The sequence below is a fragment of the Poecilia mexicana genome, unplaced genomic scaffold (assembly GCF_051168715.1).
Source record: "Poecilia mexicana isolate PSO_F unplaced genomic scaffold, ASM5116871v1 scaffold_6, whole genome shotgun sequence".
Taxonomy (NCBI): Eukaryota; Metazoa; Chordata; class Actinopteri; order Cyprinodontiformes; family Poeciliidae; genus Poecilia; species Poecilia mexicana.
The window spans coordinates 24429650-24442318 of NW_028263375.1; the positions used below are offsets into that span (position 1 = coordinate 24429650).

Sequence of the window (12669 nt, forward strand, 5' to 3'; positions counted from 1 at the left end):
CTAATGGGCTGGATCAAGACTGGGAAGGCTGGGAATGGACTACAGATGATCAGAGCCATTTCTGTATCATCTACTTCCTGAATACAACTAACTAGGGAAAACAGTGAAGAAATATGAACATTAACATGACAGCAAAAGCATCTTTCAGGCAATATCCTTGTAAAACACCCCACAAGAATATTTTCATTTAGAGTTGAGCTAGAGTTAGCAGGCTTCCTCTTGATTTTGATTTGACTGCTCTGTGATTTTTTTTTTTCTTACAACGTGCATGTTTTCTGGTGCAGAAAAATGTTTTTGTTCTGAATGTCATAAAATTTAAGTAATAGTGTTTCAGCTGTTCTGAGTGCAGCTTTCTCCTGCACTGAGAGCTGTGTGTAGTGTGCAGAGTAGGTAACATGCACAGAAACAGATTTTTGTACCCTTTGTCTCACTGCACACTTTTAAAAGGGTAAAAAAAAAAAAAAAAAGTCCATATTATATGAGAGAAACCCAGATTTGATCCACATAATGGTGTGCATGAACAACAATGCAGCTTTTAAAGCTAACCAATTCATTTTTCTATGACCTGAAAGTCATAATTTTTATGCTCCGGTATGTAACGTAATCAGAGACGGTGCAAAAGTAACCGATATCTAGACCTAAGATTGTATTTACTAAAGGTATTTTTTCTTTATCCTTTTTCAGAGATCCGAAGATGACAAGCCTTCCTGTTCAACATTTTCCTACTCAAGAGACAGCCTGCCAAGTCTGAAAGAGAGAAAGGAAAACTCAGACCACAACGTCTTAGCCCAAATCCAGAGACGCCTGTCCCGGTGCCTACGGGACAGTCAGGACTCCCATTGCACCAGCGGCAGCAAGCAACTGGAGGACAAAGACGACGAGGACAACGATGAGTCAGAGGGAGATCGTTTCCAGCAACTTTTGGAGCTAAAATGTCAGATACGCAACAGCGGCGAGTACGACCTTTTCTACAGCCGCCGCAGTACTATTGAGTGCAGCATGGCGGAGCAGAGCGATGTGCAACACGAGCTGCGTATGCTAAACGAGGAGCTACGCAGTATTGAACTTGAGTGCCAGAACATTATGCAGGCCCATAAGCTGCGCAAGAGTCAGCAATCTCCCTTAATGGGACGTTCTGCACCCTCCATTAAAAGTCAAAGCCCCAAACACGGGGAGTCTGTTAAGGGTAAGCTGGGTGACATTAATGAGAGGATGGAAAAGTCCGACAAGGACAGCTCCAGTGCCTACAACACTGCCGAGAGCTCTCGCAGCACGCCCTTGGCCATGGACCGCTCCCCAGAGCACTCTCTCCAGAGAATGGTCAGCCTCACCAACCAGAGGAACCTCTATGGCGGCTTTGCTACCGGCCAGTCACCAAGCCCGAGCCCCTTACCGCCTTGCAGAACCCCCGTTGTGGGCAAAAGCAGCAGCCCCGACCACAGTAACCCTTCAGAGTCAGATCAGACACCTCAGGCTGAGGAGGAGGGTAAAAGAAAGTTAAAACAGTGCACTTCCCGGATTCCTTACTTCTCCCCTTCCCACAGTTCCCAGCAGAGGCAGGCCAACATTCCCGCCCATGCCCGCCACTACCAGAGCTACATGCAGCTGATCCAGCAGCGTTCCGCCGTTGAGTACGCCCAGAGCCAGCTCAGCCTGCTTAGTGTCTGCAAAGAGCCTCAGAGGCCCATTAACGAACCCAAGATGGAGTGGAAAGTCAAGATCCGCAGCGACGGCACCCGCTACATCACCAAGAGGCCCGTGAGAGACAAGATCCTGAGGGAGCGGGCCTTGAAGATTAAAGAGGAGCGCAGCGGGGGGATGACGACGGACGACGATGCAATGAGTGAGATGAAGATGGGGAGGTACTGGAGTAAAGAGGAAAGGAAGCAGCACCTGGTCAGGGCAAAAGAACAGAGGAGAAGAAGAGAATTCATGCAGCGCAGTCGCCTGGAAAGCTTGAGGGAGAACCCTCAGAGCAGCAGCGAAGGTCGAAAGGAAGTCAGTATTATAGAGCTCAGCCACAAGAAGATGCTGAAGAAACGCAATAAGAAGATTTTGGACAATTGGATGACCATCCAGGAGCTGATGACACACGGCACTAAGGCCCCCGAGGGAGCAAAGGTGCACAATGCCTTCCTCTCAGTCACTACTGTATAGGACAGAGACGGCCTTCATTCTACCCCATGTGGTAAAACATACTTGCCTCGTTCAATGCGGCATTTTTAAGTGGACGGTCGGAGGAACACTTTTCACTCTTTGTATCCCAAAAAGCATTTTTAAAGAGTTTATTTGTGGCGTCATGACATTTTTGTGATGTTTTTTCAAAACAAGTTTCTCACATGACCTGGGAAACATGGCGGCATTTTCTAAGAAACTCTTGACAATTATTTTAATACTTCACTCTGAACATGTCTATCTTTTCGATTCTATTTTCATATTTATGTTGAACTATATATCTCACGGTGGTTGTTTGGCAGAAGGTAATTTTTCCTTTACCCGTGTTTTCAATGCTGTCTTGCAGTCCACAGATTTTATATGCCTGAGTTCTGGAGCTGAAGCCGATCATATTCCTCTGTGCTGCTGGCAGGTTTGCTGAAAAGATGTTTCTCTCCCAAGTACAAAACAGCAGTCGGTCAAAAGTTTAACTGAGCTACATTAACAGTTTAATTACTAAAGTGCTTTTAAATTATGTTAGCAAATTAAATTAAGTTGGCAAGTAATAACACTTAAGTAAAGAGATTCTTAAAAATGGTCTTCTGATGCTTTAGTATTTTTTTTTTATTTTGCCTGTTAAATTCCAACTACAATTTACATTGTTTCTATAAGAAATTATTAATATATGTATAGCTACTAATGTTTTTCATATGCACAGTGCTCTCCACAATTATCAGCACCCCTGGTAAAGCTATACTGAATAATAGATGTTTATAATAAATTTGGGTCTAGAGGTTTCAATGACCTCAAGCTAACAATCTTTACCATAGTTCTGTAACTGTGACTTATTCTAAAAATGTTTTACTTTGATAATCAAGGATCTTCATCAAGTTCTGTTTGTCACAATTTAAGTTTTAAACTTTTGTTCTAAAGCTGCTGTAGGTAAGCTAAGGCTAGAAGCCATTTTTTATTTCCTGGTTTCTAAAAATCCACACCCCCCCTGCCTTTTATGAATGGACATGCTCTCTTATCCTCCCTATTTTGAGGAGTGATTAATGGAAACTGACCACATGTTATGGATGAACTTTTTGGAAGCTCTGATGAATTAAAAAAACAAACAAAAAAAAAAAAGTTTAAATTAAAAGAACGAGTCAGTTATTTTACAGGAGTTCAGATGGTGCCAATCATTTCTCAACATAGGATAGGTTTTTGCTACGGAATGATTATACTTAAATCTAATATTTGGGGTTTGTGTGCGTGTATCAGGTTTTTATATCCTTATGGGAACCTATTTCTGTCTACAATGTGAGGTTATGGGGACCGTTGCTCCTTGTGGGAACATTTCCTTGGTCCCCATGAGGGAAATTGTTGTTTTTGGGTTAGTGGTTTGGTCTGTGATGGTTAGGATTATGGTAAAGGTTAGGCTGTAGAAATTAATGGAAGACAATGTGAAGTCCCCACAAGTGATGAAAACGCGACTGTGTGTGTGTGTTGTATATAATTTTTCTGCAATCTTAATAAATTCGGGTTAAAGATTTAGGTAAGTCTTTATGTGGGGTGCCAGTAACTGTGAAAAGCAACAAATCTTTTCAAACGAACTAGATTTGCACTCAGCTTTAATCTCCTAAAAAAAACGAAAGAAACATGACAAAATTTCAATTTAATCAACCATCATTTTTGCAACATTAGGAATGATCTTTGATCATTTGGGATCTAATGTTTACAAAAAGAATGTTATTCCTTATTTTACAGCCAAACTCTGTAATTTGTTTATTTTGGTGTACCCCCTTAACAAAAGGCCATCACATCCCAAAGGACGACGTACAAAAATACTAGGCAGACTCTTCCACTTATTCAGACATTTTGGAGAAAACCAAAGCAGCCTGAGAAAATATCCAGCTAAGCACTTCCAAACTTTTGACTTCGCTTTTTAGGTTTGCAGTAGGCGTAATAATAAAACAAAAAACAAAAAAAAAAAAACACAAATATGTTCTAAAATTTGACTTCTTGTTTTCCTTTTCAAGGCTTTTACAAAACAATAAGAATAAAAATCAAAGCTTCAAAGCCGCTATTTCCAGTTTCATACTAATTCAGCTCATTGAAATTCCTCAGAGCTCTAGTTTACATACCTCAACTGAGAGTGCATCAGAAAGCACTGAGGTGATTGAAACTCTGTTTCACAAAAGCATACAGCAGTTACAAAGAGATGAAACACTCTTCATCATGCATATTACATATCAATCTGTAGGGATTGTTTAGTCTCTGGATTCATCTTCTTTTTTTTTTTGTTTACTTTGCCAAACAGATGGGTTCTTGGAAAAATATCCCAGCTCCTTCAGGAAAAAAACAAACATCAGCTTTGATCAGGAAAGCACATCAAACACCACCTGAGCAGGACAGCAGAGGAGTTTTCAAAACGGCATCAAGTCGTTCTTCGGACTAGATTCGGTTTTCAGTGCGGTTTCTTGTTTATCTTTTAGAGGCTCATTAAAATTCTGAAACTGTGATCAAATAGTCGTTAGAGTACATTTGTTATTTTTTTAATCTTTGAAATTTCAAAATGAAACTGACATTTTTACCTTTAAAAAAATAATCTGTTTGTAAGCAGTCATATTCTGGTTTATTTTTGTTTTATATAAATATATAAATACATATTCAAGAACAGATGAACACGACTGTTCCTTTTACATGCTGGGATTTTTTATACATCAATTTAAATCTCTTTTACTCATAGCCTTAAAAACTCTAACCTCAATGATGTATTGGTGGGTTGATCTTATTTTCCAAGCAAACAAGAATTGTTTAATCTGAGAATTTTTTTTTTTTTCTGCCTTATTTACAATATATCATGTACATTTGGAGTATTTGGTTACTGGATATGTTGAAAGACTTTCTAAAGGTGTTTCTGAATTATGTTTGCAGTTAGGTTTAAGGGGCACATATCATTTTTATCTTTTTTCCAACTTTAAATTTTCAAACGTACTCAGGTTAATAGCTCATGAAATATATACAGTAAATGGTTTCTAGGTCCAAACTGAGAAAGAAGGAAAATAGAAAAATAGTGAAAGAGACACCAAACATAAGGCTGCCAGGAACGGAGCCAAAATTTGCTAAAGAGTGATGATGTTATGTCTGGAACACTGAATTGGGCATTAATGGATGAAAATAGAACTAGTGGTAGGATAACCCCCAGGTGTAATTAAAATTTGTAAGGTGAAAATTTGTTGGTTAGGAAGAGATGGTCGGAAGGGATTTTGCCTTACCGCTGGTATTTTGGAGACGTCACAAACTGGCACCCTACCAAAGGATTTTAAAGGTTTATTTGCCAAGTCTAGTCTGCCTGTAATTGGCCACAGTGGTGAATTACCCCCTTTAACAAAAACTAAATTAAAAAACAAAGATTTTGGCAGCCTAGCAATCCTGACAAACAATGAAATGTCTGGTATGGTTTTGACCAACATTGTTGTTCTGATCCGTATGAGCATCAGCACTGTGACCATGCAGTGGACGTCAGAAACATGGTGTCAGTGGGTGAAATGGATAATGTCTTGCTATTCTGCAATTCATCTGACATTCATTTCAAAGACATTTGACATCACTTTTAAGACATCACCTAATTGCTGCAAGTTAATTTTCCTCTCACCAGCACGTCTTGCAGCCCTAAAAATTAAATCAAGCTAATAACTCGTATGATGGCTGGGAAAGAAGGTCAAATACTGATTCATATTCAGCATGTCGTCGCTAATGTGGGCTGCTTGAGGAGAAGATCCTCCCCTATCGTCCACTTTTCCTGTGCAAAGCATTTTTGGAGAAAAATATGTGTGCTTATTCTATTTTATTTGTCAGATTGCATCGGTTTCTCTTTAAAACGATCTCGCTCCGTCATTCCAGACGATGCATGGTCGTCCATATTTGGAAGTGCCTTTCCGTTTTACAGACGAATCCCAGCAAAGGCTCTTTTTGCCTCGAGAAAACGATGTCTTTAAATAGAAACTGTTTGGAAAAACAATGGAAAGGCTGATTGGGAGTTACATTTGTTCCACACTTTAAAGAGGTTTAGGTTTTCTGGCTCTATAATGTTATGATATTTGCCCTTTAAACTGGTGTTTGGATGATTGCCACTGAGCAGGACTCAGAACACTTTAGAACCGTGGAAGAGACATTTTCTTTTATTTAATTAAATTTTTTAAATTTTTTATCGAACGTCTTTATAGTTCAGTATTAAGTGCAGTGCTCATTGAAATGCCTCATTTTGAACTGACGTATTGTAAATTTGAAATTTAAAACTGTACGTTTTGGATTAGTGTCTGATGGAGTAATGCATACGTGACACATTTGTAGCAAGGTGAAATGTGCGATGATGGTGGTCTTTGCAAAAGAAATGATAATAAATTATTGTTTTTTGGTATGACATTGCACTAAAGTGTTTGCTTTTGTTTGTTTAGGCACAGATAAAGGATTAAAAGTTGTCGAGCTGCTGCTGGGGGAAAAAAAAAGAACAATGCAGTTGGAAAACAAAGAACTTGGCAAGAACATCACTGTTGGAAAAGAAGTTATTTTTATTTCACATATTTTCTTGGCTCTTGACTCCTGTGAAATGTTTGCCGTTAAGTGGGTGAAAGTGAGCAACCGCAGCTTTCTATTCTCATCGGCGTCTGTGACGAGACAGGAGGGCGAATGCAGAAGAGAGAGGTGGGGCTGCGCTCGGGGAAAACGGGGCAAAGAACGGCAGGCGAGCCTCTGAGGGGTTGAAGACCAGGGTGGATAAATGGAACGTGGTTCCCTTTTCATTGCTGGATACACATTCACCTCGGATATCTCTTGGAGAGCGTCTCACTCAGAATATGTTAAGTTATTAAACAGAAGGAGATTTCAATTAAAATGTCCTTCCACTTGGATGGCTTTGTGTTCATTAAATTACACCAGCCACTTAATCATCAGTATGGCCTTGTTATGTGCAGGGAGGAGAGCTGGAGGAACTCAGGTCTCTGTATTATCTTTAGTTGTCAGGGAGCTAAACTGAAATTGAACTGACATGAATACCACATAGCCCCGAGATTGTTTTGTAGACTTTTTTTCCCCCACCTAATTAAGTGAGAACTTCTTGCACTTAAGGACATTGGTAAAATATTAACGATTTTTTTTCTTAGAAGAACATGCCATGAGAGTAAAAACCCAAAGGCCCGTCTGAAAGTTCTACTTGGAGAAAACAGTCTTTTCGTTGCAAATGCAAATTCCAGTAACGTATTCAGATTTATGTGCAATCTCAGATCAGATTGTGTTGATCCAAAACTCGGCACGTTGCCGTTTCATACTAGAGGGTTATCGTTTTTGGGCTTGCTTTTCCACACGGACAAACTCCACAAGCCTTCAAGGAGTTCGAAAAGAGGCACAAACATTTTTCTTTTTAATCTGATGAGTCACGATATAAAAAATATAGTAAATATTAGTGATTCAACCTGTCCTACATGCAAGTCCTTAGAAAACAATCGGAAGCAGATGAAAACGTATTTCATTGCTGTAATAATGGTGTTTTTACTCGCCACTACTTTTACATAACCACACCAATGGACTCGTATACCCCCTTTTATCTCTTGCCTGGGCATTTAGGGCTTTACATGGAAGAAATGCCTGCTTTTTACTGTCGATATGAAAAAGAATATCCAGAACAAATCCAGACAATTCAGAACCACTCTCTCTTTTTTATTTTCTGTGGGTTTTGTTGACGCACCAAGACTTTCCTCAGAAAGTCCAACTGTGATGAAAATGGTCCTTTATAAACCCATGAATAAATTGTCAGTTCGCTTCCTTTTTTGCTGTGTCTATGCAGTGAATATCACATGGATCTATACTGAGAAAAAAGGCCCGTCACGGCTGCAAACAATGTGCATCCCTTTAAATTCTGCCCGACTTGCGTAGTGCATGTTTATTTGGATGAAAGGTATAACGGATAAAGCTACTTTTGTCAAGATATTTTCACCATTTTTATTTATTTTTTACTGTATTTGAGAATCTACTCAGAGTGTAAGTTCAATGTTGATGAGTACTCCTCCCAAATAAATCTGAGATAAACTGATCAGAAAGTAGGTCAGAGAGACGATTTAAAGGTTTTCTGATCACGTCTACGCCCGCAAATCATGCGTATGTGAGATGACACTTCCTCTCTCCGGTTTTTCTCTGTTTCTATTTCTGCTGTAAGCAAACCGTACCAGGATTCACCTGGCCAAGTGCAGGAAAACAAACTCTGACCTGTTTGAAGCAGCTGTGGAGTGAAATCACACCACATTGCAAAGCTCCCCCAAAAAACATGTTTCAACTTGGCTAAGCAGGTATCAGATGTGGAGGAAGGCGAAGTAGCAGCGTTATTTAGATTTCTGGTATCTCCCTCCGTCATTCAACTGCAAAACAGATATGCGGTGGTGTGATTAGGGTGTTATTTTCTCTTCAGACTAAACTTAATTTAGATTCATCAGTGCTTCATAATGCCAAAGCAACATGTACGGTGATTTTCTGCACACAGTGGCCAATACGTTTCATCCCCCCCTCAACACTGTGTGGCATTTAAAAGCATTGTTGTTCATGCACCACTGCGTTTTACATCGGAGAGTAGGCTTCTTGTGTTCTTCACGTCCACTTTCTTTCCTCGTCTTCGTTAATTCTCGCAGTTAAGAGACCGACAAGTTTGAAAAGAAGGCACAAAATAAAGAAGCTGCATATGTGGTACCAGCTCACACCAGAACTGCTTGTGAGCTAATTAAGTTCATCCAGCAGCTCCTGAAAGACCTGGTCAGGTGTAATTAAAATCGAGCCTGTGACAGCCGTGGTATTTATCAAAGCTACCCAGCAGTTCAAATACCGACGCTGACAGAAATGTCAAGCAGATAGCAGCGGCTCGCCTCTTCTTCAGTGCTCCACTAGTCCGAAAAAACACACACACACGCACACACGCATTTACACTCAGCTATTATGAATGTTTACTTATGACCTTTAGGATTCCCAGAACAGCAAAAAAAATAAATAAATAAAAAATACAAATACAAATTCTCTCTTGTTATTCATGCAGGGTGGGCAGAATTTGTTGACATTTAGATCCACTTGACACATGATGGAGCATGTACTTTTCTGTACTCCTCTCCGCAAATCTCAGAGGCAACCAAACTGGCAATTTGCATCGTGCAGCGTGTCTCTCGACATCACTTTAGAAATTGACTTAAACTTTGATCTCTGATATCATGAGAGCCTTGTTGTGGTAATTGGCCTTATCAAGCTAGAGGTAGCAGCGCGTAATGAATGCAGACTGTTATTGATGAGTCAGCTGTTTTACCAGGCAGAGAGGAGTGGTCAGCATTACTGTGGAAGGAACCTATTTAATCTCTAAAATACTATCCTTTAGAGAAGATGGAGAAAAAAAAACATGAACTCGATTGCATCATTATAAAAACTGTCCCAGTGGATCTATGAAGAATCCTTACAATTTAGAAAAATGTGATTAATGATGCAAAGAAGAAACGAGATGAGAAGTTGCTTAATAGCATCCTAAATTTGATCATGAGAATTTATTTACATCGAGTCTGATGACTGTTTTGTTAGATGATATTCTAGAAATCTGAATATTACATTAAGCCCATAAAAAAAAAAGTTTTGAACAACAAATGTCAAGTTTTCTGACGTGTCAGAAAAAGCACGGTAATGAAAAAAAAAAGAATACTTTTTAAAAGCTTGTCTGTCCATTTGATGAGTAATGAAAAATTCATGAAATATCACCAATCTGAACAGAGGGACGGACACTGAAAAGTTTTTTGTAAAATGCACCCAAAGGAAAAAAAAACACTATACCTCCTTATGAGGAATAAAATGAGGACAACCCCTTGTTTAAAGAGGATTAAATCAGACAGACATATTATATCATCTGCACAATGAAAAGAATCTAATTACTCAACATTTTGAAGGATGTTTCTGTAGTTTATTCCTGACCCATTAAGTGTGTTTAAACTCCTGACTGTTGAAATAAGAGGTGATGAGAGGTATCATGGTGAAATTAAAAAAAACAAAAAAAACGCTTGAAATATTTCAACCAATTGTTGATTTTTTTTTTATTATTATTCTTTTAAGAAGCAGCTGTAACATAACGCAGATTACAGCAAAACGCTCATATTGTGTGTTAATATTCTAAACACAAGGAGTGTATCAACAGGAGACGAGCCAGTTTAATACACCCAAACTCCTCCATCATAAAGGAGAACATAAAGCTTACAGTATGAACACGAGTACATGAGTGACAATGAATAGCAATAAATCATACTTACCCCAGCACCAATGGGAGGAAAAACTGCTGCCCTATTCAATAAATGTTCATTTATTTTCCCCCCGCATTCTTGTATTACAGTCGGCTGTATACCGAGACTAATGCAATTTATCCAAATCAGAGGCTGGCTGAGTTTGATGGAAACTGGGTTGGACAGTAGTTAGTCATCTATTTTAGCTTGCTAAACAGTGTTAGTGTTTTCATCCACACTGCTGACTGTACAGACGGTGGATTTATTGGGCTGTGACTGCTGGTGAAGGTGCAGTTACACAGAGCTATGCAGTATTTGAAGAGAGACTCAATTACAAGTCAAATGCCTGTAATTGCTGATTTTGCTGCACCTTTGTCAAACAGCTTTTTTTTTTTTTTTTTTACAAATTAAAAGCTGAAATTGCTGCATATAACCTTCCCAAGAAGGACGGGAGGTTAACGTGGTTAATATTTAAAGTGGAAATAACATTTTCCAGTACCTTTTTGAAACAGAACCTGTAAAATAAATAAAATCATGTTCAGAGGAGTTGTCAAAGTGAATTCCATATTGGTTATTCAAGGTGACATGAACGGTGCACACAGTATCGGCAAATCCTGCAAAACATCTTTTTTGCAACAACAAAAAAAGACTGTTTTGCATCACACATTAATTCATCTAGCAGATTCGGCTCTGAAGAGACATCGAGAAAAGTTAAAATTACAACTCGGGGGGGGGGGGGGGCCTCAGGGGATTTGTCAAAATTCAGCTGAGCTCAGCGATTGGTCAGAACAGACAGACATATCTGGAAAACATTAAGATGATTGGTCAGACTTGCGGTAAAGTTGAAAGGTAAAAAAAAATTCAACCCGACAGTTGATTTCAAAGTTGGGGCAAAATTTGCGGATGACGAGTGAATTTGCCTTAATAGTTACGATCCCAACATTGCAACTTCTGATACATTTGTGCGTGTTTGTCATTTCTAGATATGCATAACGCCCAATTTTCAAAAGCATAAACCTAATCAAAGGGAAAAGGGTCAGCCAACATCCTCATGAAGGCTTTTTTCCAACTCTGGCAATGTTGTGAGCTACACTTATTATTATTATTATTGTTATTTTAGTCATATATTTAAAAAGATTTTTATTTATGAAGAGCACCAATAAAAAAATATGCGATACGACAGTTTCACAAACTTCCTTCATACCTTTTTGGCTCAGAGCCAGTGGCATCAGCTCTGTGATGCTACGGCCTCTTAGGCAGAAAATATACTTGCTTTTAATTACACGGTTGCATGCATATTATGGCTGCCTCTCTTATCCTGCACTGGTTTCAGTGTCAGTCGTGCACATCCTGACATTGATGAAACTTAGAGGTGTCCAGCAGAGACAGTGTAGGGATACATTAAAAAATCTCAAGCATGCAAAAACAAAGCAAAGTACTTTCTGATCACACTCATGCTGTTTTTTTGTTTTTTTTTTGTGTTTGTTTTTATGAACCTTTCACAGTTGATATCAAGTTCTACCAATGCATCACACTACTATTTAAAAAAAAAAAAAAAAGAGTTAAACTATCAAACCATCAAGCCATTTACCCCATTAGACTTGAAGCCTCGACATACAGTTGGTAAGTTAATTATTTTTTCTGTTTTACTGTATGTCGCACAGATTAAAAATGCTCAAGGATGCAAACAGTCGTCGATATGGCAGAAAACCCATGAGCCTCAGAGGGAAGAACACAATAATAAAATAAAAACTTATTAAAGGAATTTCATATTTAATTCATTTAGTACTAAAACATCATGCAGAAATTTGGTTTACAGCCAGCTGTGAATATATTATTCATGCATGCGAACAGTTTTAGGGATTGGTTGAGGAGTCTAATCCTCTGTTGTCTCACTCGGGGTTTCATCAGGGCTCTGTGTATTCAGACTCTCTGCAGAGTGTGTTTGTGCGTCGTAATTGGCTGAAATCTCTTATTGTTTCTAAGAAACATTTGGCACATTTCCTCCCCGCACCGAGTGTTGAGTGTGTTTTGTTTCCACCTCAGCCAAGAGCACTGGGGGAATGCATGTCAATATTTTAGAACATAATTAGAATTTTTTTTTTTTAAACTGTAAAACTACAATATTTAAGGGAGAAAAAAATAGTATTTTGGGCTTTAATGCATATTGAAAATGAAAGTACACCTCCTTTATATTCTGAGGTTTTCCACCTTTTGAACACACATGGAGATTTCTGGA

At 38.8% G+C, this 12669-nt stretch overlaps 1 protein-coding gene across 2 annotated transcripts in view; it reads left to right on the forward strand.

Moving 5' to 3' along the window:
- The window catches only part of LOC106933926 (PDZ domain-containing RING finger protein 4), a 131886-nt gene extending 125309 nt beyond the window's left edge, over positions 1–6577 (forward strand). For both annotated transcript variants that reach the window (XM_088006468.1, XM_088006469.1), the window contains one exon: positions 685–6577. In XM_088006468.1, the coding sequence (XP_087862594.1) occupies positions 685–2157 (1473 nt within the window). In that variant the 3' untranslated portion in view covers positions 2158–6577. The remainder of the gene's footprint in view (positions 1–684) is intronic.
- The last annotated feature ends 6092 nt before the right edge of the window (positions 6578–12669 follow it).